This window comes from Harpia harpyja, chromosome 23, assembly GCF_026419915.1.
Source record: "Harpia harpyja isolate bHarHar1 chromosome 23, bHarHar1 primary haplotype, whole genome shotgun sequence".
Classification (NCBI taxonomy): Eukaryota; Metazoa; Chordata; class Aves; order Accipitriformes; family Accipitridae; genus Harpia; species Harpia harpyja.
Genome location: NC_068962.1, coordinates 14,871,211 through 14,896,959, shown reverse-complemented (window position 1 = coordinate 14,896,959; position 25,749 = coordinate 14,871,211). Strand labels below are relative to the sequence as shown.

Genomic DNA, 25,749 nt, shown 5'->3' with positions numbered 1-25,749 from the left:
GCCTGTATTTATAAGCAAGAAAGCTGTTGGCCAGCTACAGCTAGATTTGATAGTGATGTAATAGTCTCAAAGATACCATACATTCTTCCAAATTTAGTAAAGAAAAAAAAATTAGTTTATTAGAGACACCCTCCACTGACAGAAAGGCAAAGGTATGGACTCAATCACACTATTCATTAGAGAATCTGCATGGGAAAGAGGTACAACAAACCAAGCTCTTGAAGATGTGTTGTTAAAATAATCACAAACTATCCACCTTGTATGGTTCACTGCCATAAATAGAACAGTAGATTATATGGGCTTCCAGTCTGGCATAACACAGGCAAATATGTTTTTATAACACATTTCCAGCAATCCAAGGAGATTGCAGACATCACAAATCAAATGCTGGCTTCACATACCTCCCATGACCATTTAAATGAAGGTCAAGTTACAGAATATGGCTTCAGCTAACGTAACAAAGTCTGCTGCCTAAAGAGAATACTCTCTCCTCTGTCTTCCACTGCACAGACATGCCATCTGCCACCACTTTTGCGCTAGCTCTGATGCCCACACACTGTTCACTGAAAAAATTCAACTCCCCCTAGAAGGAAAAGTACTTTTCCCCCCCCCCAATGTTAGTTTTCTAACCAGTTTAGCATGTTAAATAAGTTAAGCAACAGGACTGATGCTCCAGACCCCAGTTTAAAAGAAGGGAGATGCCATTCAGCCAGGAGCAGGAGAAAGAGCAAGACCAGCTCTATTTTGACAACAAACAGCAATCAGATTGGCTCAGCTACCACTGAACAGCACCCTTTAGTCTGTGCTAATCTAGCAAAGAAATTAATTGAACTATATTTACAGTCTCTTTTAGTTCAGATGAGTGCTGGCATGTTTTGGTGCTCTCTTAAGATGTAAATTCTTACTTCAGTGTCAAATTCTTTCTAGAGAAGCATATGGATTATCAAAGTTACTAGTAATTCAAATGTTTAATTGAAGCTCCACCATTCTGTGCTGTATCACTAAAAAACCTTAAGTCTGCTGTTCATTTGAACTGAGGACAACTTCAACTCATAGTCTTATAAACAGAAAGCACCAATATTTCCTTACTGTGATCACTGCACGTGGAGGCCTTGGTACTCTGACAAACTTTGTATTTTGTACCCGTGGCTGAGACACAGTATTAATACTGACAGCGGACAGATTGCTTCTTGGCACAGAGTGCAAATTATCTGGAACAGGAGGGGAAGGTGGACCACTGTTACTTGAAGTTTCCTAACAAAATAAAACAAAAATATGGTCATAAGAATACGCACTACACACAGCTATTTTAAAAGACATAACCATAAATGAGATTGTTCCATACATGTTTTGGAACATGGAACTGTGATTTAGGCAAACTATCCAAATGTATTAGACAATTCGCACAATTCTGCAATAATATCAAAAAGGCACACAAGACTATGCCAGTCATTCACAGGTCAAGCGCAAAAGATCCGCAACCTTTTAATGAGGTCAAAAACAATCCAAATTTTCAAAACCACAAACTTTGCTTCTCACTCCAAAAAAACAAAACAACAAAAAACAAAACCGTTAACATCTCCTAACTCTTTTTGCTAGAAGGTTGAAACAAAGTGTCTCGTTTTCTAACTGACAGCTGATAAATAATAAACTTTTTTTTGCAGAAAATAAAATGCCCATTCCCCTGAATATACTCAATTTTCAGTACCTTGAAGTCTCGTAATTCCTTCAGAAATAAAAGACAAGCTGCAATTTACAATTCAAAGGGTGTTCCAGACTGGCTTGTGTTTCGGTTTCTTTTGGGGGGCAGTAGGTGATGGAAATTCAGAGAATTTTAAAAAAATTTTTTTTTTTTTTTAAAGTCATCAGAAAGGCAGCATTAAAAAGCTTGTAATCCTCACTTAGCACGTCACATTTAAGTTTTGGTCAAGATTGCCATCTAGAGGTTTACATTCAAAAACCAATGGAATACCTCAGATCTGAAAGCTCGTTTGTTGGCTAGAGACTTGAGTAATTCTTCTCTTAACAGCATCTCCTCTTCCTCTTCCTCATCGGCAAATGGAGGTTTTGGTGGCTGTTCAGGCTCCTCAGGGGGAAGAGGTGGAAGAGGTGGAGGCGGTTCAAGCGAAACACAAGAAATACCCTCTACATAAAGTTGGCTCAGAGACGGTACAGGCTGAGAGAAAAAGGAAAACAAGGGTTTGAAATGTGAAAATCACTACTAATGATTATTTAACAGAGGCTGAGACCTAAATTATTTCATGAATCCTGTACCAGCTACTAGAAAGTCTATCCCACCTGAAACCAGGACACCCCTCGAGGTAGTAAGTCAGAGAATAAGCATATCTACATACATGGCCTAGAGATAAGAGGCAAAGTTGCCTTGCACTAACAATTCCAAATCACTGTTTTTCCTTATGTGCTTCAGGTAATTTTTGCTTTCTGTTAGGGAACAGCATAGCTCTAACAATGAAGACAAAATAGAGAGAACTTCAATTAAACAGGAATTGGATCAGCAAAAAAATAGCTGAATTAAAGACTTTTAAAAAAGCAACCACAAGTCTATCAGGTAGTTCAAGAGAATCACCAAATAGAGAATTGTATCAAAAACAGAATCTAAATTTAATCTTAACTTTAGCATTAGAAATAAGATACAAAATGAGAATTATCAACATTTTCAAAAATGCACTCCTTTCAACGTTACTTACTGGAATCGGAGGTGGCAGTGGCAAGGAAATTGGTGGTACTGGAGGTGGGAAATATCCTATTGGACACTCAAAGAAAGGAGGCTGCACTGGAGAAGCAGCTGTAATTAAAAAAATCAGCGAGTATAAGAAATCTGGCAGGTAATTACTAAACACCAACTCATGTTTATACTTCAACTGATTTAATGCAGCAGAAGGAGACAACAAATGTTTTTACTATGCACCAATTTGAAAGGTAACACCAGACACACAGTGCATTTACCTCTTACATATATGTACACAACAAGAGTAGTTACCTGTCCTTTTTCTATTTTACATATGAAATGCAAGTACAGCCAAATAGTACTACTAAGATAATGATTCCAAATGGTTCAGCCCTCATATTTGATTTAATTTGCAAGAATCAACCTTCTTAAACTATGTATCTGAGTGTCCTGATTACTGGCTACCAAAAATACAATACAAACTAGGACAGAAGCAGACCAAATGCACAGCTGATACTGAATTATGAAACATAAAACTAGAGCTTGAGATGCTTCATCAAGAGAAGATTCATGTAGCTTACATGTCCAAAACAGCAGGATGGAAGATGAAAAGCAAGATAATAAAAATGGCCAATAAAATAGTATGCCTAATGAAGCTTTCTCAACACTGCACACATTGAGATGGAACAAGATGAATACCTTAAATGCACCTCAAATTCAGAGTCAATGAATGACTTAGGCTAGAAGAGACCTCTGGAAGGCATATGCTCCAGCACAGGTGCTCAAAGCAGGGCTGCCCCAGAGCCAGGTTGCTAAAGGCCTTGTCAAGTCAAGTTCCAAATATACCTCAGGATGGAGATTCCACAACGTTTCCAGTTAATCTGTTCTAGTGTTTAACTATCCTGTGTGAAAGTTTTCCCTTGTATCTAACCAGAATTTATTTTGTTACAATTTAAGTGTTGCCTCTTGTCCTTCTGTTGCACACTCTGCAAAAGAGTTTGGCTCTGTCTTATCTATGCCCACTGCGTAGTTGAAGACAGCAGCAAAAGCCTTTCTTAGCCTTCTCTTCTCAACACAAACTCAGCTCTCCCAGTCTCTTTCCATAAATCAAGTGCTCCAGTCCCCAACAAACTTCATGAAAAACAGGCCTGAAACAGTCTCCCTTAGTCAAAAAGGTCCTTTGCTAGACTCCTTCTAGTACATCACTATCTTTCTCCTACTGTGAAACCAGAAAACTGATGCAGTCTCGTCAGTGTTTTAACAGCCCCCTCCAACCACCCACTCATTATAGTCACAGCGCTACAACCCAGGCTGCAGTTTGCCTTTATCACCCAAAGCCACACTGCTGACTCACATTTCACCTAATGTTCATTGGGACTCCCAGGCCCTTTTTTTGCAAAGCTGCTGTCTATCCAGTCAACACCCTGGGGCCCTTACTTTCTACACAGCTGCTTCGGAATGTAAAAGAACAAACTCTACAGTACTGCAATGAGAACAGTATAACCTTGGAGACCTTCAAAATACCACTACAGCAGAGATAGAGAAGAAAGAGTCAGCATTAAAACAAGACAAAATTAGCTCACCTTAAAATGTTAGTTCTGACTGCCACATCTCAAAAGACAGACTTTCCTTCTAAAATGATAGCTCATTTCTTACTTTTTAACTATTTTTACCAATCGCCATATAAGAAAACTGTAAATAAGTCTTACCTGGAGAGTTAGTTTCACTATCTGTATCCATAGCAACTTCATCATAATTATCATACTGATATATGCCTCCTGCACTATCTGTAGACTGCTTATCCAAAGACCATCTCAAGTCCGTATCTGAAGACTAAACACACAAAAAATTGTATTTTATTTAGCTGGTCTTATGTTATTCTTTTAGAGCAAACCAATTAAAAGTAAATTTTAGAAACAGGCCCTCATAATTTTGACTTCTAATTGCTTTATAAATACAATTTACTTAGCTTATACAAAAAGAGCAAACTGAAGATTACCTTTTAATCAAATCCATTGCAGGTAGTGACTTCACAAATTAACAGGCAGTTTTAAAACTGGATCTTTTTGGGGGTGGGGGGTTGTCATGATACATAGAAGCAATTTTTAAATACCTATTAGGTCATTATGTATCTGGTAAATTGCCATGGTTATATACTGCTGAAACACCTGAAGAGAATTAAATGCTTTATTATTTCTGTTAATCTGCCACAGCAATTACCAAGAGCACTTGAACTACCCTTGTTACAAACACCACAAAATTGCACAAGGATCATCTTCACCATGACAAAGGTGTGTTTAGGTGAAACACGTTCTGATTTTTCCAAGACTGATGTCTCAGATGGAGAATCCTTTTATTGTCCCAAAGAAGCCACATACCACACTGAAACATCCCCAGAGACTGTCAACTAATAAATCAGATTGATTGGCATCCATATAGTGTTACGCATTCTTTAAACAATGTTCAGTGAACACTGAAAATATGCAGAACAGGTAAATATGACTTCTTAGACTCCTCAATTTGTATCTTTCAAAGGCATGCAATAGACATTTTGGTAGCTTTTAGAATTTCTACTGTTTACAGTTAAACACTTTTAGCCTCAACTTTCCACTCATTATTATTATAAATGGGACTCTTCTATAACATGACCTCAGATAGGGAGTCCCAATTCCCTTAGTTGCAGTTTCATTTCTCCTTACAGCATCAGTAGTTCCAAGCACTTGAAGCATCTAGCTGCAGCAGCTGTACTGCTTCCATGATGAAAAAATTAATGAAGTCATTTTTTCTGTAGTGTATCAATGTTTTAGAGAGAGAACATTAGTGATTCAAGTGCCTTTTGCTAATCTCAAGATGAGAGAATGAAGACAGCCTACAAGTGTAGCATGATGACCACTGCAGTAACTCTATTCCTTCCTAAATTTGACACAACTGCCATCCTGTAACGAGGCTGAAGTAATTCTCTTTTGTGTCTGAGCATATTCTGTACCTTGACAAATAAAAGAATACTAAAAAGAAACCAACCCTCAGCTGGTATTTTGAAAGAAGCAGGCCACTGAAGTTGTATTGACACAAAAAGTTTGAAGATGGAGACAAAACTGCAATCTAAGAGAAGAAAGCCAAGAAAGTTTGATTGACTGGTTTGCATCAAATTACAGACTGCTCTTTGATCACAACATTCAAAATATCTTTAGGATGAAAATGCCTTACCACTGACTTGCAAATGTACAATTTATACAAAACTGATCTTACCAAACCCAAAGGGAATCCCTGTCTAGCATGGGATTGAAACACTGGAAGCACTGAAGTACATTGAGCTTTTCTTTCTCTCTCTCTTTTTTTTTTTAAAGGGGAGGCAGAAGGGACATAGAACCAGGAGGGGCAAGACAGAAATCACTTATGAATCTCAAATATAACACTTGAACACCATATAACAAATTTGTTACCCTGCTTCTTGATCTCCTCTTTCCTCCAACTAGCTTCATAAAACGATTGTACTGCTCTTCTTGATTTGAGAGGTCCCTAATTTTTCTGATTTCTTCTTCTCTCTTTCTTCTCTCCTCTTCCTCTTCTTGTTTCCTCTGGTCTTCCTCTTTCTGACGCCTGTCTTGCTCCTTTTGCTGCTGCATCTTTTTTGACGTCTTCGTCTGTTGTTTCCTCAAAGCCTGCTTGGCTTTAAATAAAAAGATACATGATTAACTGCACCTTACCTAAACGGTTCCCCCAATCCTAGAGCTTTGAGTAGATGTATGGGGTTTTAGAAGGATTAAAGGCTCATTGCCCAATGTTTCACAAAACATACTGTTGTTTTTTTTTTCATTTCAGAGGTCATGCCATTGATAGCCATTTCAGTAACATTAAACTTATTACCTGTAGCACTAGGTTTTTTTGTTGAATGTGCTTTTGTACTGGCTTTGACTTTCTGTGTTACACTTTTCGTTTTTGTTAATTTTTCCTTGCTTTCCTTCATCACCTGTTGTTCTTTTTGCTGCCATTTTTTACTAGCAGACTGAAGTGCAAGAAGCCTAAGTTGCAATTCAGACATCTCCTCCTCATCATCAAGCAGCTTCTTGAGAAAAAAAGAGAAGAAAGGGTAAGACAAAAAGTCAAGAAACATCATTTAATAACTAAATCTATTTTGAAAAAGTATTTTGAAGTCTGTGCCAAAATTTTTACCATGAGAAAGCTTAAAAATCCTACTGTACTGGTAAGTGTCATTCCTTAAGACTAGACTGTTTCTATTACTGAAACATTTCAGGACTGCAATTTGGAAAAGCCATCAGAGTATCGTAATGCAACTATGCCTTATCTACGGAGGAATACTTTCTCACCTTTTCAGATGTAACATCTGAACTGCTAATCTTTCGCACTGATGTTTGTTCTTTGTCTTCTGTACCTGCCAAAAGAAAAATACCATATTTTTGAGTGAGTTGTTTCTCATGAGACAGAAATACATTAAAATGAAGTGCAGAATTTAATCCATACAAACATATTTTATCAGTATCATTGGTATATAGTGTAAAACAGAATAGGCAGTTGTATGTATAAGATCACATTAACAAACATTAATATAAACTTGGCATGTCTCATGAAATCCACATCATCAAGATGGCATAAGCCTAAGGCAAGATTTGTCATTTTTGAATAATTCTCTGTCTTAAGGTTGACACATACTTCCCCAAGAAGCAGAGAAAAACTTTGGAGACAAAAAGATTTGGAGACAAGGGGAAAAGAAGGCTTCTTGCCATCTATTTTATGCTAACATGTCACGTCAGCTGCTGTCCTTAGCATCTCAGATTCCACTGGCAGCTATTTTGGGTAACTGGTCAGTCTTTTGCAGAATTAAATATAAAGGCCCAAAGCTGCAGTAAGAACACACTTGCTCCATTTCATGCCAAAGGAAAACAGAAAAGAGTTATGCTATGGAAATGAATAGTGAATAGTAATACTTTTCTGCTAAACATTAAGATGTTGACATACTCATTTGTTGGACTGCCCAAAAGCCGTATTTATTATATAGTGTATACAGATACACATTATTATGTTATACATAATATACATAATGCTGTATATTATACCATTACATAATTTAAGGATTATAGCTAATAACTATTAATATAATTGATAGCAAAATTATAATTATATAATTTATATATAACCACACATATATACATTTATCTGCATCAGAGGAGGAAATAAACATTTAGAGAGAAGCTTAGACATATTTTCCTATATTAGCCTTTCTTCAAAGAGATTCCTTCCCACAATTCAAATTGGTAGAAAATAAGTTTCCACTCCATACAGCTTTTAACCTTCCTAGCATTTTACGAAAAGTCACATTCAGAAAGGTGCGGTTTAAAATATACCAAGACCTTATACCTAGACAAAAATGGCATGTAGCAAATGCTAAAGGTCTTCCTGCTTGCACATGCATGCATTTTTTAAAAGCACACATACAAGACAAAGAAAAATAATATCTAATACACATACGTATTCTAAAAGAAAATTCAAAAAGGTTATTACACTAAGAAAAGATCCTAAAGATTAGATTCAGTCCACAGGATGGAAGTAGGGAGACACGGATGGTACAGTAGTTTCTGTGATGCAGACAGACATATGCAGGGACATACTACACAAACTAAAATGCTCTTTCAAACCAGAAGGGGACAACACAGGCAGAACAGACTAATGGGCAACGAGGGAAGGAAAGCAGGCAATACTGTAAAGCCCCTGTCAGAGCAGCGGAACCACGAAGAATTAATTCTTGAAAGAGACACAAACTTCCCTGAGTTTTAAGCTCCTCAACTTCAACAGGTCTGGAGAAACATCCAGTACACCATTTGAAAATAAATATAATGGGAAAACCAAATTTTGCTAATTTCCTAATATATGCATAATCAAGTAGTATACATTCACTTGATACACATGAATCTGCAGTAACTCAAATCAGCTGGGTTTTTCCACTTTGAAAGCCTGTATTACATTGTCATGAATGGTCACTCACACATAATCTGTTTGCTTTCAGACCATTCTTATGTCATACATTTAAGTGGTGTGCAAAAATTAAGATGCTCTTAATGTGCGTACTATAGCATCTCTTTTCACTATCATATGAACTGTATTTTCAACTTCAGTGCTCCTAAGTTTTGAAGTTGGCTTTTTTTTTTTTTTTAAAACTGTTTTGCTTTTTAAATAGCTCTTTTACTCCTGCCTTGCCATGCTCTCTTCCTGCAGGCTACTGGTTTTTCTTCTATGGTCAAGATCTGCTGTTTTTCCTCATGTCTCCCATTAAAAACTGCATTACCTCTTAAAGAATATCAGAATCTATTTTCTCCCTTTTTTTTTTTTATTAATGGGAAAGACAAGGGGAAAAAAATACCTAGAATGAGGTGGTTTAACTACTAATTATCAGTTTTCTCTTTTGGTTTATTTACAGGCTTTGTCTTCTAAATTCTCATTCCGAAGTTACATATAAATCATTCTGACTTTCACTGCTCTAGTCCTACCTTTCTTCATAGTCCTACTAATTACTCACCTGTAGTCTTAACCCATCCATTTACTACTTTGTCTCTTCCCACTCAAATTGATAGTTTACACACATTGACAAATTAGCTAACATAAGATGACAAGTGATATCCACAAGCACACCCTCAACCACAGCAAATACTTATTAGAACTAGATGAAGCCTCAGAACAGGAAGTTTAAGCTAGCTGCCTTATTTTGCTGCAGACTTAAAAGTAAGCTCAAGGACTTTTACCACAGGTCAGCTGGACACGATAACTTGTTTCTCACTAACTAGTTCATGCACCTGAGCAATTATGCTCTTTGGCTTGCAGTCCAGAACTACCTGGACAAGAAACTTATTCTACTCTTCTGCTACATTTCTTCTACAAATCCTTTCTATTTCTGGCCCATGATTTCTTCACTATTCATGAATATCAATAATGACCAAAATAATTCTGGTGAAAATATCTCATAAAGGCTTGTTACACTGAAGGAAGCACATAACAAAGATGAAATGCAGAAAAAGATGTCTCTAAATGTGATCTTTTCAGCTAAAAAAACCCCCACATTTTGCTTCTGCAAAAAGAACATGGGAAAAACAGAAGAAAAACCTTCAGTGAAAGCCAATGCTTTCTGCTGGGAACAGCAACTAAAACCTTCAAGTCTTGTCCTCATGCTTAACTATCAGTTAGTCTAAGAAAACACATTAATTAAAAAAACAACAAAAACATGCTTTCAAGCATGTTTATGCAATTCAAGGAATTACATAAAAACAGTAGTTAAGTACATTCATTCTATAACTTAAAACATTTAACATCTTAATTAAAATAAGTATTTTAATTGAAGTAAAGTTTTCCCCCGCACCTAATAAATATGACAGATAATGGCAAGCAAAAAGAACTTTACAAGCTAAAACAACTTTACAAGTATTTACCTTGGCCAGATTCTGTGACTTCAGATTTTTGCGATGACTGTTTCGTTCCTTCTTTGCCTTTTTTTAACCTGCTCCTCTCAGCTGGAGTAGGCAGTTTTTGTCTGAGAGGTTTCAGTTCAAATGCCTGGAAGGCTATAACCGGATTTTTCTCCTCAGGAGATACTTCTTTTATAGCATCCGTTGTAATACTGTCATTTTCTACAGTTATTTGGTCCTCAGTGTCTGCTGTTTTATCATCATCTTGTTGTTCATTTTCTTCCCTGTTGCTCAAAGCCAGTCGTTCATCTTTATTAATGTATTCAAGCTCTAATTGTATCTGCTTATACTTCAAGAGCAGATCCTCAAAACTTTCTTCTACAGAGTTTTCATTTTTAGAAGAGTAGTTCTGCTTTCTAGATGGGGACCTTCCAAAAGTTTTGGCTGAATTACTGGTCAAGAAAACTAAGACAAAAACATGTATAACCTTAAAACAGTGGCGATATTACCACTGAAGACTAAATTATGACAAGCAGACTTAAGATCATTCTCATATATTTTAATTTTACCTTAAGGCTAGCTTGAAAAATATCCCTTATAAATACGAGCAGCATGCAAAAGATGTAGCCATTATCATATATTGACAGCTTAAATAAACATTTTCTGAAACCAGCAATTTAAAATATCCTACTTATGACAAGAATTTCATGAATTGCTGAGAAGTCTTGTCTCTTGCTCACACCATCCTCCCAGAAACAACAGCTGAGAAGGTTCCCTATCACAGTCAGACTTAAAGTTCGTAACTCAAGTATTGAAAACAGGTTAAATTAATTCTCACTCATTTTATCCTTTCATAAAATTCTAAGTCTAGCCACAACACAATTATACACTGCAGTAACTGTAACTCAACAAATGAGGTAAGGCACAGAATAACCAACTACTGAAAGGAATAAAAAAAGTGGCTAAAGCCTTGCAATCAAAACATTCAAAAAATGCTAAAAGAGGATTGGGAATTACTAATTACTCAGAAAAGGTTGTCTATGCATGCCCAAGGGATAGATTTTCTTGAAAACATGTTGTCCAAGGCAGGCAATGGAAATATTCTTAGGCAATTGTATCCTGAATAAAAGTTCTCATTATTAAAGGTTCACTTCCTCTTACCTTAACCTGACACTTGAAAAGCTAAACTATCCTGTAAAATAATCATGCTCAAGGGGAAATCTTTTCGGATACCGAGTCAGGTTTGACTCATTTGACTTTCAGTATCAACCCCGCTGCGATAACAGCGGACTCACACCCAGTTATGTGAAATGCTTTTTCATCAATGTCATCTCTTAAAACAATAAACTGAGTAAAACTAAAAGTTAAAATAGGTGTCCTCTGAATGCAGGCATACTGAATCCAGAGGAAGATAACTTTGTATTTGTCTTCTGCTCACAACGTGCATTAACAACTCAGATGCTTCACTATGTTAACTTCTAATGTAAGTATGAAGAAGCTTGGTATGTATCCTACAAAAGCAACTTCTGTAGTATCAGGAAATGTTCTGCTATACAATGCTTTAAGTGTCAGCACAAAAAGCAGAAACCAGTAAAGATAAACTACATAAAATCCCAGAAGGCAATCAAACAATCTATAAATATGCTGAAAATACTAAGAGCTGTGTGCAGTATAGCACCAAATTATGTAATAAGCGTATTTGCCAAATTCACTTCCAACACATTTCTACATCCAAAAAGACAACTACATTAGTGATTTTGTGAGTCATAGGAAAGTCTGAGGCTAATTAAGAGATTTAACATCACTTATTTTTATAAGTCTAACTATTATTTGATATTGAAATACTTCAATAACTTGTAGTCATCTAGAGTTGGATAACAAGACAAAGCTTTGAGATTTTTTTTGTGCTCGGGATAACACAATTGCTAGAGCTCCCACAACGGTATTAATCAGAAATTCTGTGTTTCACACACGTAGAAATTTTTTTTATACATGGATCTACACACAGAATGCAAGACTACATGGAATGCTATGAAAGACAGACAGGCACATATACATTAAAACAGTTATTCTTCAATCAATTCAAGAGACTTCATGCTACAACAACAACAACAACAAAAAAAAAAGAGACCAACTGAAGAAATTGGGGGGTTAGAAGTGAAGAAAAATGTACACTGTGAAGGGCTCAGAATTCAATGGAAACAAGAAGTCATAATATGGTCTCATATTTCAGACTCAAAATTCCACAATTCTCCATGCAAGAATTTCTGCAGAGTGAGTATGCAACAGCTTCATGCTCAAAGTTGCTGGGAATTAAGAGAAAAGCATATTAAAAGCTAATACCCAAAGAAAAGTAAGAAGAACTCTTGAAGTGTTCCACTGTGTCATGTACTCCATTTACACATATACTCCTACAAAACACTGTGCAAAGTACTAGTTCCAAAGATAAAGAAGAAAAAGCCATCTCTCTCTCTCAGCAGACGCTTAAAACATTTCACTTTCCTGGGGGAATTCCAAATACCACTCCACGCCACAAGCCTCCTTGTACCAGTTGATGTGAAGGTCTCTTCTGAAGTCACACGCCCATGAACTACACCCCTACTCCATTAATATTAGCAACATGGAGATACTGTAATATTTAGGAATACTGTAATATTGACTCCTTTAGGTGGCAAAGATATGAAAAACACAGAAAATAACTTAGATTGAGAGAAAATCATGGGCCTTCCTTAACTGTATGATCCATAAACAACTGAATGTCACTTACTAAACAGCAATAGTATTAGAACCTTCTCTATCATGTTTAAACAGAAGAGTGCATCTTAAGTATTGGGGGAGGGGAGAAGACTTGCTCATTTTCTGCTTTTGGTTTGAAAATGGAATTATCCATTTCTGAATGCTCTATTAAAAGGGAGAAGGAGACTGTATCGGTATTAACAAGCATTGCAAGGTCTGTTTAGGATGATCAATAAGTTTGCCCTGCAAATTACTCATTACACAGAAAGTGACCGTTTTCTGGTACTCAGAGCAACACTGCAAATTAAGAGATTTAAAATCTATTTTCAGCACTAGAACAGTCTTACCGTGCGACCTTGGGCAAATCACACCTTCACTCACTGCCTCTCGAGATAAGATCCTTGAACGAAGATTTCTTATGAAGACTTCAGTAACACTGTAACTTTACCAGATCAGATTAAATAAAAGCATCTCTTTATCACTAGTTTACACACTCCATCCACATTAAAAAAAAATTTAATGACACGGATAAATAATATTGTATCTAAAGTAACACACGGATCCAATGAGTAGCTTTCAAAGCCTTAAGTGCTGGCACAAGTAGGAAAAATTCCTGTTCCTGGGATCAACCAGCAAAGTCAAGCAAGGAACACACATCCTTTGACCATTGGTATGGAGGACAATAAAACACTGTAAGATTCTGGAGAATAGGTTTTAACCACTAGTTCTCTGGCTCAGGGTTTTTTTACACTCGTCTACATTTTCAGTGAAGCAACAGCACAGTTACATCAAGTTTCAGTACCAGGCAGCCCCTAAGTTACACTGAGAGGAGCTTGTTCCACCACTTTTGCAGTTCCTACTCCTAAAAGGAGGAAATATTAGAACACTATTAAAAGCCGCCTAAGGAACTCCAAGAGCGATCAATGGAGAACATCCTACAAGCAATGCTGGGTATGGCTTTATAGAGAAATAGAGCTTTCCTATGTTATCCAAACTTCAGTATAAACCACATTCTGTGCACACAGTCCCAGTTCAACTTAGGTTTAGCTTTAAAGTTAGCTTTAGCTATGTGTAAGAGCCTCTGAAGGGCTGGAAGCGAAAATGAAAAAACAGTGGATCCTTCATTGCCCAATAAGGGAAATTAACAAGCTTAGGGTTTTAGCTTTACAACTGTGACGGTTTAATTATATACATTAAAACTGCCGCACCAAAGACTGACCCCGCTTCACAAGATTCGCACTTCGGGCTAGAAAAGCAGCCACCTGGGATCCAATCGACTAAGGCTTTGTTTCAGGCTACACTTTTTCCCTAGAAGGAACTGATCGGCCAGGTCGCAAGCCAGGTCACGGCAGTAAATCCGGCTTCCCAGCAGCCTCTCCTCGAGAAGCAGGGCCCGCTGCCCCAGCCAGCTCCTGGGCCTGGAAGGGGAGCCTCCCCCCCCCTCCCCCCCCGCCGCCCCGTTACCCCTACGGGAGTCCTGCTGCCAGGGCGGGAGGGAAAACCGGCCCTTCCCAGGGCTTTCGGCACCGACACCCCCAGGCCCACCCCAGCCGCACGGCCTCCCCGCCTTCCCCTCCCTCTCACGTCTCAAGGATACATTTTCGAGGCGAGGGCTCCCTCCAGCCCTGGCTGCTACCGAATCCGGCACCGCCTCCCCCTCCGGGCGGCCTCCCCGGAGGGTTGCCTCCCCGATCGCCGCTGCCTCGGCTCCTACCCCAGCGCCCTCCGCCCCTGTAGGGTCGGCCTCGGAAGCGGAATCGGTCCAAGGCACTGTGACTGCGTTCCCAAAATGAGAGCCGGGGGCCCGTCTCGGAATGCGAACCCGACGGCATCCGCGGCGCCGGCATGGGCGGCGGGTGGGAGCGGAACGAGTCCTTGGGCCGATACCCGCCGTGGCCGTGCAGGTGCCCCATCTCCGGCGGGGGCTGGTGCCGCGAGCGGGGGAAGGGCCGGCCGGAGGAGGAGGAAGAGGAGGAGGAGAGGGAGATGCCCCCGCGGAGGCCGGGAGGCGGCCTGCGCCTCGAGTAGGGCCTGCTGCTGACGAGGCCGCCGCCGGGCTCGCCGCCGCCGCTGCCGCCACAGGGCCCGAAGCCGTTGTTGTCATCGTCGCTGATTTCGCCGTCTTCCAGCTCCCCTTCCTCCTTCGGGGAAAGCCCGCTAGGATCCAGCACCGCCGCCGCCGCCGCCTCCGCAGGCGCAGCAGCGGCAACCGCCGCCGCCGCCGCCTCCGCGGCCGCCATGGGGCCCAGGACCGAACGGTCTCCGGCCAAGGCAGAGCGCGGCCCTGCCCCTCAGCCGCTCGGGCGGTTTCGTTTCCTGCGCAGGGCGGCCCGGCGCCGCGCCTCGCCCCTTCCCCGCCGCCCGCCCGCCTCTGCCCTGCCCCGCCCCGGCTCGCCGGGAACTCTCGCGAGGTCAGCGCGGGGTATCCTGGGTAGCGTAGTTCCCAACTCGGGGCGAGGCCGCGTCAGGGAGGGGGGTGGGGGAAAGCCGGCGGCTCAGCCTATAGCGGGGCGGTGGCGGGGGGCGGGAGCCAATGGGGGTTCGAGCCGCCATGTTGGTAAAGGAGGCGAGTGGGAAGGGCCGCCATCTTGTTGAAGGGAGGCGAGCTGTGTGGAGGAGGAGGGTGGTGGTGGCTGCGGTGGCGGGATGCGCTGCTCTCTGTCTCCGCTACAAGACTGTCAATGGCAACTTCCCGTAGCAATGTCCGGGGCAGCGCCAACCACGGCGCGAGTCCTCCCGGGTGCTCGTTCCCCCGAGCCGCAGACCCTTTCTCTGTCAGCGCGGCCCGTGTACTGCGGCCCCCCAAACGGTGCACAGGCTTCTAAAGAAGGAAAAGCAGCGGGCGTTCTGGCAGTGCCCGGCATCCTGGTAGGCATTAGTAACCCGCCAGCTCCCTCCCAATAGCTCAACTGCTGTTAAAATTTTTAAGAAGGAGCTTTCAGGGAAGCTCGCCTGACCTGTAATTGCCTTGAAGTTCAGATTGGCCCTAATGACTTCTGTGACAGCAGTGGAAAGTGAGCATCGGAGAGGGTGAAGCACTTGCATAAACTCCTTAAATCATTTGTTTTAATTTCACTTCTCTGAGTGTTCTGGTGCTACCTCATCTGTTTCAGGGGCTTGGCATCCTACTGATGTACCTAAGAAAAGATGTACTTGAGAAGTGATACACTTAATGAGTGATTTACTTAAGAAGACCACGAAAGTCTTGTGAAATAAGATATCCTTTGTATATACAAGGCATGCCTTGCTAACGACTGGGCCCCTGAAGGAGAACTCAAAGACTGATAAGAAGGGAACATCCTACCCCAGGAGGCGCCGAGAAGTTGAAAAATTGCTAATAGGCATGAAGTCAGCCAAAATCTTTGATAACTGGAGGAAAGGTAAAGGCAGCAGGGGGAGATCACGACCACCGACTCAATTGAAGACCAAAACACTTAAACACCCCCTCCCCCCCCTTGAGCATGCGCTGTGGAATAAAAGAAATAAAAGAACACTACCTTTAATTTGAAGCGGGGAAACTTTAACCCAATAGAAACTGTACTAGATAAGCGACTCCCAGTAATAGTTTTGGGGAAGAACTTTGGAATTGGAATATGTATAACTAAACTGTATAAATTGCTTGCCCGTTTAGGCATGAGGGGTGCTAGCTTTGTGGATTACCACCTAGCCGCCATCTTTGCGCAAATATGAATTGGAATAAAATACCTCTGCTCTGTGTGTAACTGGCATTTCGCGCAGCGGGTGAACGACCCCACTTGTGGGACAACACTACCAGGGTGCTGTCAGGTGAGCAGTGATGGCTTTCTTGGGCAGAAGGAGAAACCCTATTTTAAATAAAGCCTTTCAGCCTTTCTAAGTCAAATTGGCATCTCCTGGAAAACTCACAAAACTTGACTTTTAAAACTTCTAGCACAGTCCCCGAGAGCTTCTTTGCCATGATCATGCATGCTAAATGTCTTCGCAGACCTCCCATAGTTCCCAAACTTGGAGATAGACTGCTGCCTTTTTGTGCTTTTCCTGAGGGTGAATTATGAAGGGGTTTGGTTTTTTCAGTGAATAATGTGCTACAAAAGCACAAGTATCAAAAATAAAATTCAGTATCATGTTACTATTTATTTTTCTTCTTTGCCTTTCTCTCTAGATTTTCTTTAGATCCCACAAGAATAGGGAGAGTGGATAATGCATATGCTTTGTAAAGTCCAAAATGTTGTGCCAAAAAAACTTAACTTTCTTTGCTCAAAACACTTCACATCCTCTTGTTTTGGCCTCAGTGGACAAACTACATGACTTAGAATAGATACCGTTCCAATGCCTTGACTTCATACAAAACTCAAAGTAATGGAATGTGTCTATCATGTCCTAAATTTCTCTAATTTCTTCTGTTTAAAACTGTGGATTCTATTAAGATATTTACAAGGAAGAATGAAGCAAGTTAAAAGTTTGCCTTTTTTTTTTTTTTTTTACAGGTATCCATCATACTACAGTAGTGTGTTTGTGTCAGTTCTTCTATTCAAATAGATGTTATCTCTAGAAATCATGCTTCATTGGTGGCTTATACTATTTTACATATCCCACATTACGAAAAACATCCATAAATATGACACAGGACCTACTGAAAACTTTCTGAAATAGCAGCTAGAGGTCAGGCAGTTTTCTTAAACAGGTGCTAGGTGCCTATGTCTGTGTCTGAAATCTGATCCACTGTAGTTACAGAGAAGTTTCAATATCACTGCATCTCAGCTGCAGAAGTTTCCCCCCCAGCAGATGTTTGCTTATTTGGGCATCCCAGAGCTTTGCATATATCTGGTTCCAGTTTCCTTTGTACAGTTACCTTTATTTCTAAGTGTTTTCATACACCAGTAGGAAATTAGAAATCAGTATTATTAGTGGGAAGGAAAATGTTTATAGAAATGTAAGGTATTGGCAAAAAAGCAACAACTCTATGGGAAATTAACCTGATGTGCATATTCCCACTCTATTGATTGTTACTGTATGTTTGCCTACAGTTCATCCAACAAGTGTGCTGAATTTATTCAACAATGCTGTATTAGCTGTATTATAAATTTCTAGCTGAGATACTTAACCATCTGAAAAAGAAGATCCTGAGAATCTTCCAGTGGTTTTGTGTATCCTACAGTATCATGTTCCCTTCTTTTATTTCAGTTATCTGATACTGCCTGCTTTTTTCTCTCATCTAGGGTTATCAGGCAAGTAATTTTATGTCTAAATTTTCAGGAAGAAGCAGATTCATTAACTGTATTCATCACTTAATAAACAGGGAAATTGCTAGTGTTAAATTCTGTTCTGTAAAGGGAATAAAACGGCATGTGTAAAAAGAATGTGTTGATCTGATGGTTTTGGTATCTACACATTTGAACAAGAGGCCATAAACATTTGAAAACTGCGAGGGAGCTGCCATTCAAAGAGAAAACATTAAGAAACTTTCTTGCTTATGGCACAGGTAGTAGATGAAGAATTTTTTTGTGAGGTTTCACTGCAATGGGTAAATTTAAGACAAAAAATAAAGAAATTTTATCTTAGCTGCATTTGACTTCATGCCTTTGAAATAGATGATATTGCTGCTGGAGAACAAATTTGTGTGTTAAATACTGAATATGTTTTCAGTGAAGTACAAATGGAATAATTTAAATTATAGGAAAGCATACATCTTAATACTGGAGTGCAGAATTTGATTTATTCTTTATCATGTTCCCTGAATATTACCTGCACCTCTAGACATGGGCAAAAAAGCACTGGAGAAATAGCATGTTTGTGAAGATGTATTTGAATTACTGAAATTTGTGTACATAAGCAGCTAAGACGGAATTAAAAGATATCTTCAAGATCTCTTCCTGTTACTCACCTCGTGCAGTTGGTAACAAGTTTGTATTTAAACATAAATACCAAAGGTCACAGGGTTACACAGCTTTAATGCAACTAAGACTCATTTATGTATTTTACAAATATGAACTATAACTGTTAGTGCAGCTATCCTAATCCTAGCAGTATTTTTTCTGTTAAGGTTTTAAATATCCCTGACATAAAAAATTACCATAGTCTTATTTGCTCATAATATGCATCTCAAGCTCTTTATCCAGAGCTGAAAAACAATACTGGAGTTAGTGGTCTCAATGACGTTTTTGCTTTAGGTGACCTAATTTCTCATCCACAAAACATGAGAAAAATAAAATTTTCAAAGTTTGAGGCAGAAAATTAGTAACAAGTTTACCACATAAATTAAATTAAATTATTACAAGTAGAGTGGAATCTTGTTTTTCAGAAGCACAATCTGAGCTTTAAGGACTGGGCCACATCTCAGAACATAAAAGGCGTTCAGTATCTTTTGGTACTATAATGTTTGGCTGAGGCTAATTACATGATTATTTTAGTTCCGTTCCTGTTTTCTAAGTGTCAGTTATGATTGTCCGATACCAACACAAGACTTAACCTAGCCAAGTTTAAGCTTAATTCTCTTTACATTAAATTGAAACTTGTATTGGTTTATTTGGTCTGGCTGGGATGGAGTGTCTTCATCACAGCCCAAATGGTGCTGTGTTTCGGGTCTGTGGCTAAGAGTGTAGATAACGGACCAGTGTTTCAGCTGCGGCTGATCCCTGCCGGCACAGCCTCGAGGCTTGCTCCTTTTTCCACTCTGCCCGTGCCCCCGTGAGTGGGCTGGGAGTGGGCAGGAGATGGGGAGGGGATGCAGCCCGGACAGCTGACCCAAACCGGCCGAAGGTGGTCATTTTTTAGACGTTGATAGATGACATATAGATGATTAAGTGCAACACTTTCCATTATTTTGGTATTTTCATGGTTTTCCTAAATGCTTTTTAAATACTTCAAATATTCCTTAAAAGAGAAAATCTGAAACTAAGGGCTCAAATTAGCATGATTTAAAATAATATAAGCAATTTGTACCTTTTCTATGTGACAGGTAAATATTGCCATGGGTTGGGTTGCACACAGAATGTTGGAAGGAGAAAGAAGCGAAAAAATAAACCTCACATTAATTTCACAAGACTTTTTTTTTTCTGATGAGGTGGGTGAAAATGTACTATAGCATTTTCATCTACATCAAGGTACAATATCTTTCTTTTTGTTAAAAGCACTTTAGAAACATACAGAAGCAATATCCTATCATGTCCTGCAGTTTTTCTCAGTTCTTAAAATTCCTCAATATAAACATTTTTAAAGTAGTATTTCCTATAGCATGTAATCAGAGCAGATGATAACGAAATTGGTCTTGGACACAAGTCACAAGTTAGTTGTTGCAACAATAAAAGGAGCCTTTATTAAACATGTTTTTGGATGGGGAGAATGAAGGATTACAAGAGGGTGCTTGTTTATTTGTACTCGTCACAAGTGAAGATTTGAGCTGTTGGAGACACAGGGTGTAACAGTAATAACTTCTCCTTTTTGACCAGGAAAGACAGTTAATTTTTCTTCATCTTAACCTGCCCTTCAGATTTGTAAGTATTTCTGGATGACTGAGACTGCATTTTGTTAGCTAGGAAATAAATGACTTGCCATCTCACTTTACGTGAATTCAACATACTACTTAAATAGTAATTTCTCAAGTGCCAATACTGTAGAATGTATTACCCCACTTCTTGTGTATTTTGACAAAATGCTTTTCAAGTAAACCAGTTTCACTGGTGTTGTGTGGTATTGGGTTTACGTGGCAAGGTTTTGGTCGCGGGAAGGGGGCTGCAGGGGTGGCTCCTGTGAGAAGATACCAGAAGCTGTCCCCACGTCCGACAGAGGCAGTGCCAGCCGGCTCCGAGACGGACCCACCACTGGCCAAAGCTGAGCGGTTGGTAGCACCTCTGTGATAAACATATTTAAGAAAGGGTTCCAGTTACTGGGTTGTTTTGCTTTGGCCGCCTCTTTTTTAATGTGTTCACTCAAATCACAAATGATTTCAGAATGGTCTGGGATAGAGATAAAGCATTATTTTCCAATTAAGGTGGATATTTTACCCTTATGAGCCAGCATAAAGTCAAGTGTTAACCTGTTTTGAAAGGTGACTGTACAGATAGTGGTCATTTCAGTCGTTATTTGGTAAGAAGAATCTGCAGGGTTATTACCAATTTGCTTTAAATAATAGCTAATAATTTTTTTAGTGGTTCGTGCTACCTCATACATGGGAAGCATAACAGTCCCCAATTTTTCAGGCTCTGAGATAGCTTGCCTTTTATAAGAACATTCAGAGGGGACAGATGACAAATACTGAACAGCTGGTCTCCTATACCCAATATAACATGATCCAAAACAGTCCTGTGGCAGCCACAGGTATGCTAATGTACCACAAATTAAATAGGATCCCAAGGAAGTATGTATAGAAGATGATGTCAGCTCACACTTTTGTGAGTTATCAAATAAACATCTAGTATCATTCTGACAATTAATAGTTTTGGTGCAATTACTCTGTTCCATGTAGCATATTGCATTTCCTTTCAAGTAACAAGTGTTCCCAGGGGCAACCAATCCCAGGTGGTAGGTAGGAGTTGGAGCTTCATGCACATCTGTATTGGATCAACTTGGATCAGTTCCCATTTGCTGTCAGTGGGGATGACCCTGGAGAAGGAATTTCTGCCCTCTGGGGATTCCAGAGTAGTCTTTTTACTGACAAATTACATGCTATAGGAAGCATGGTGACACCTTCACTAGAGTGACAAGTGGTACAGGAACACACCCAACATTTTGAAACATCTAAATCTTTAGCATAATGATAGGCCAACTGAAGAAAGGTATTTTAACAGTTTATGTGAAGATATAGAGACTTCCAACTCTTGGAAGACAGAGCATCTTTATGGGTTCCATTCTGTTGATCTCGAGTCATCTGTGTGTCACCTCGGTGTAGACCCAAGTCTACAGGTTCCCAACAGTGGCACATTCAGAGGCACGTTCTGGAAGGTTTTTTTTTACCTGTGAGTGAATAGTCCTCATGCAGTTCATTAGAGCCTTGCCGTAATTGAACATAACATCATCAGTCATCTATAGCTTAGATCTATGTAGTGGCTTAGGTGGGGTATGCAGTAACCTTATGGGTTTACCCATTACAACTTCATATGGGGATAGTGTGTTGTCATGGTTTAACCCCAGCCACCAACTAAGCACCACACAGCTGCTTGCTCACTACCCCCCCAACCAGTGGGATGGGGGAGAGAATTGGGAAAAAAAAAAGTAAAACTCGTGGGTTAAGAACAGTTTAATAGAACAGAAAGGAAGAAACTAATAAATAATAATAATAATAATAACAACAACAACAATAATAATAATAATAAATGATAATAATAAAAAGATTGGAATATACAAAACAAGTGATGCACAATGCAATTGCTCACCACCCGCTGACCAATGCCCAGTTAGTTCCCGAGCAGCAATCCGCCCCAGCCCCACTCCCCCCAGTTTATATACTGGGCATGATGTCACATGGTACGGAATACCCCTTTGGCCAGCTGGGATCAGCTGTCCTGGCTGTGTCCCCTCCCAACTCCTTGTGCCCCTCCAGCCTTCTCGCTGGCTGGGCATGAGAAGCTGAAAAATCCTTCACTTGGTATAAACACGACTGAGCAACAACTGAAAACATCAGTGTGTTATCAACATTCTTCTCATACGGAACCCAAAACCTAACACTGTACCAGCTACTAGAAAGAAAATTAACTCCATCCCAGCCGAAACCAGGACCTGCGTGCTTTATATTCACAGTGCTCTTGATGTATATTAAGGCCAAAGGTAAAGCATTTGGCCATTTTAGGACAGTTTCTTTACAGATTTTGGCCCGTATATTTCTCAAACAGAATTCTTCCTTTCAACAGCTCCCCAGTGTAAATGCTGTTGGATTCCTAGGGCTTTACAGACCCCCTGGACAACTTGTCCTGTGAACTGAGTCCCCCAGTCGCTGTGTAGTACAAGGGGTATTCCAAAATGAGGCATTCTCTCAAAAGTTTCTTGGTGACAGTAACAGCATCTGCGTTTCTACATGGGCAGGCCTCTACCCATCCTGAGAAAATGTTTACGATTACAGAAATGTATTTGTAGTTACAGCATTTGGGCATCTGTATAAAATCCATTCGCAAATTTACAAAGGAAACCCATGGGTTTGGGTGTGCTTCAACTTTGGTTTTGACCCTCCATCTGATGTTATGGACCAAACAGGACAAGTGCTGCAGTATTCTTGTGCTCTTACAGAGAAATCTGAGGCAAACCAATCTTGTTTTACGGCTGCAATCACCCCCCACTTGCTGGTATCACACCTGAGGTGCAACAAGGCGGCCGTCAGGGGAGTGCCTCAAGGAATCGAGGTGTAACTGGCAGCCCTGGCCCAGCCGCATAGCGTTTTCATCTCCCGGGGCTGGGTCCTGTAAAATAGACAGTTCTGAAAGAGAAGTAGGTGGTGACTGCTCTCTGGAAAGGCTGATGAGAGCACGTTCAGGAGCGTGCCAGCCAGAAAGGCCGACTGTCCTTGCTGAATGATCTGTTAAGGCATTTTCTTGCGTGGTATCATCACAAGGAAAAACATGAGTTTAGCATTGTACTATTGCTAAAAGAGAGGGTAATAGTAATGCTTGCAGAAGAGCTTCGACATAGCAGCCATTTCAAATAGGAGTGCCAGGTGATGTCAAGAAGCTGAGTTGTTTTCAAAGTTGCCTACAGTCGTGCACAGCCGCAAAGGCATATCAGGAATCGGTGTAAACACAGATTGCGCAGGGGAGCTGATTGCTCTTGTGCAAGCGCAGAGGTGCAGCTCGGGACAGCAAGTTCTGCAATTTGTACTGAAGAGATGTTTGGCAATGAATAAGCTTCTAGAGCTTTGGTGGAAGTACAGACAGCACGCCCTGAAGCTGGATGCCCTGTGGAGCCACGGGGGCAGGACCCATCTACAAAAAGGATTATGTCTGGCTTCTGTTGGGGAACATCTCTGACGTCATGGAGGGGTGCTAAGGGTTGTTCTGTGACACAGAGACGGTCGTGGCGGTCTCCATAGGCAGGGGCAGGACATAATGCTGCAGGGTTAAGGACAGAACAGCAAGAGAAATGTTGGCTGCTGACAGGAGTCATTTTCATTAGAAAATATGTTTGTGCGAGTTGGAAATATGCTGGGTTTTCCCTTTTAAAAGGAGGGCTGCAACAGGGTGGGGAACAGCAACAGTTAGGGGATGACCCAGGACCAGAGTATCTGGTTTTTTTTTTAAATCAAAAAACCAGCAGCAGTGACTTTCTGTGATTCCTTTTGTCTGGGTTTTGTTTTCTCCATTGGATGTTTTGCCATGCCAGCTGAAAAAGACATCCCATTGGACCTGGGCCACCAAGTTGTCTGATTATTTATACTATTAAACATATCAACAAGGGAGCCAGACTTTCCAAAATGAATGCCTTATAAAAGTTAAATTAAAAAAAAAAGTATGCGTGTTACTTCTCAGCTGGTAGCTGTGATAAGCGTTGGGATTGCAGTCCTGGAGAATTAAACCGATATGTAAAGAGGTGTGACGTGACCCTCAGTGCCAGGACAATTTTTTCAGCTTTTCTTGCAGCACTTTACTGTTATTCTTCAACTTAATCTGAACTATAAATATATAGGAGAATTAAAGAATTTGAAGCGTTTTGTCCAGCTCCAAACATTTTTTTTTAATACTATCTTCAGGAAAGCTCAGGAATCTTAACTTGGCAACAAAACAGAAGTGGAAGGGGATGATATTCACAAAAGCCCCAATTTAAAGCACAGAAGGCTAATATTTGACTTTGCCTGTGCTGCTAAATAAGTGGGCTTGGGTCCAATCCCTGACCTCAAGGCCAACTGGTCCTTAGGACTAGCCCACTCTCTAGGGACCTCCTGGAAACAGCTCGTTGGAGCAGTCCAAATACAGCTGGAGGGTAAGTTTACAATTAAGCAGTGTCCATTACAGAGAGGTCAGTGCTTAAGCTACACCCCGGTGCTATTTATTTATTTAGCAGTATAAATTTACCGTCAGTCTTCTCTCTTAGTTAATGGAGAAAGAAAAATTTCTTTACTGGTTGTTTTAGTTCACCTAATGTCAAATGACTTCAGAGGGGGGACACATTGCAGAAATCTCCTTGTGTTAATTAATAGGAGGGCAGTGGCTTCCATAGGCTGAACTTAACTTTTATATATACAACATGAGTGCCCTAAGACAACGAATCCTTGAACATCATACCATGAGCCATTTCTGCAAAAGTTTCAGTACCTTATGTCAGCCAGCAGCTACTAGTGGCCTGATTATTGTATAGAGAACTTTTCCTTACTAGCTATATTTTGGATGTGAGCATTACTTACTCTGGAAGAGTTCTTGAGTTCCTCATTTGCAAGACACAAATCTAAAGCCTTTAACAAAAGTTCTTTTGGGTTTGAATCTTTAGGCTAAAAAGGCGTTTTTTTAATGCAAATACTTTGCTCACAAAGACTGGAACAGCTCCAGCGTGCCTAAGGCTTACAACTAAATCAGTGGCTGACATAAGAGAAATTAAACATATAAGATGAATTCCAGAGAGCTGAATAGACTTACAGGTGGGAGGCTTGAATAATTAACATAAAAGCAGGCTGGGTGAAGTCTCAAGACAAAATAATGCAAAATATATAAAAAAATTGTGATCCATTCTACTAAAATAATCATGGATGTTAAAAATATTCACTTTTTATTTATGTCTTCAGATTTCTCTTGAGAAGATTTTGTTTGAATCCAAGTTATTCTCCTTTCTGCATTCATATTACCCAATGCCTATGTCATCAAGAAAAAATAGCAAATGTAGCAAGACGTGGCAGCTGTGAGATAATCTCCTGTTGTTACAGTGATGTCCTAGACTTCCTAAAACTGAAGTATCTCAGATTTATGTGGAAAAGCAGAGCACCAAGTTTTATTTATTTTTGTTATGACCATTCTAGGGAGT

The 25,749-nt window shown here is 40.1% G+C and overlaps 1 protein-coding gene and 1 long non-coding RNA gene across 7 annotated transcripts in view; one reads left to right on the top strand and one right to left on the bottom strand.

Moving 5' to 3' along the window:
* Positions 1 to 15,184, bottom strand: part of ZFC3H1 (zinc finger C3H1-type containing) — a 43,543-nt gene extending 28,359 nt beyond the window's left edge. For 4 of the 5 annotated variants that reach the window (XM_052774257.1, XM_052774254.1, XM_052774256.1 and 1 more), the window contains exons 1-9: positions 14,435 to 15,184; positions 10,126 to 10,545; positions 7,018 to 7,082; positions 6,557 to 6,755; positions 6,133 to 6,359; positions 4,399 to 4,522; positions 2,709 to 2,806; positions 1,973 to 2,176; positions 1,090 to 1,254 (exon numbers count right to left, since the gene is read on the bottom strand). In XM_052774257.1, coding sequence (XP_052630217.1) covers positions 1,090 to 1,254; positions 1,973 to 2,176; positions 2,709 to 2,806; positions 4,399 to 4,522; positions 6,133 to 6,359; positions 6,557 to 6,755; positions 7,018 to 7,082; positions 10,126 to 10,545; positions 14,435 to 15,077 — 2,145 coding nt within the window. In that variant the 5' untranslated portion in view covers positions 15,078 to 15,184. The remainder of the gene's footprint in view (positions 1 to 1,089; positions 1,255 to 1,972; positions 2,177 to 2,708; positions 2,807 to 4,398; positions 4,523 to 6,132; positions 6,360 to 6,556; positions 6,756 to 7,017; positions 7,083 to 10,125; positions 10,546 to 14,434) is intronic. The other variant, XM_052774255.1, reaches the window with a different exon arrangement.
* Positions 15,185 to 15,496: 312 nt separating this feature from the next.
* LOC128135700 (uncharacterized) lies at positions 15,497 to 18,176 on the top strand. 2 transcript variants are annotated; one of them, XR_008233214.1, is made up of 2 exons: positions 15,497 to 15,851; positions 15,951 to 18,176. It is a non-coding gene; the product is annotated as an uncharacterized LOC128135700 (long non-coding RNA). The 2 variants fall into 2 exon arrangements; XR_008233213.1 differs by having other exon boundaries at positions 15,497 to 15,867.
* Positions 18,177 to 25,749: the final 7,573 nt, after the last annotated feature.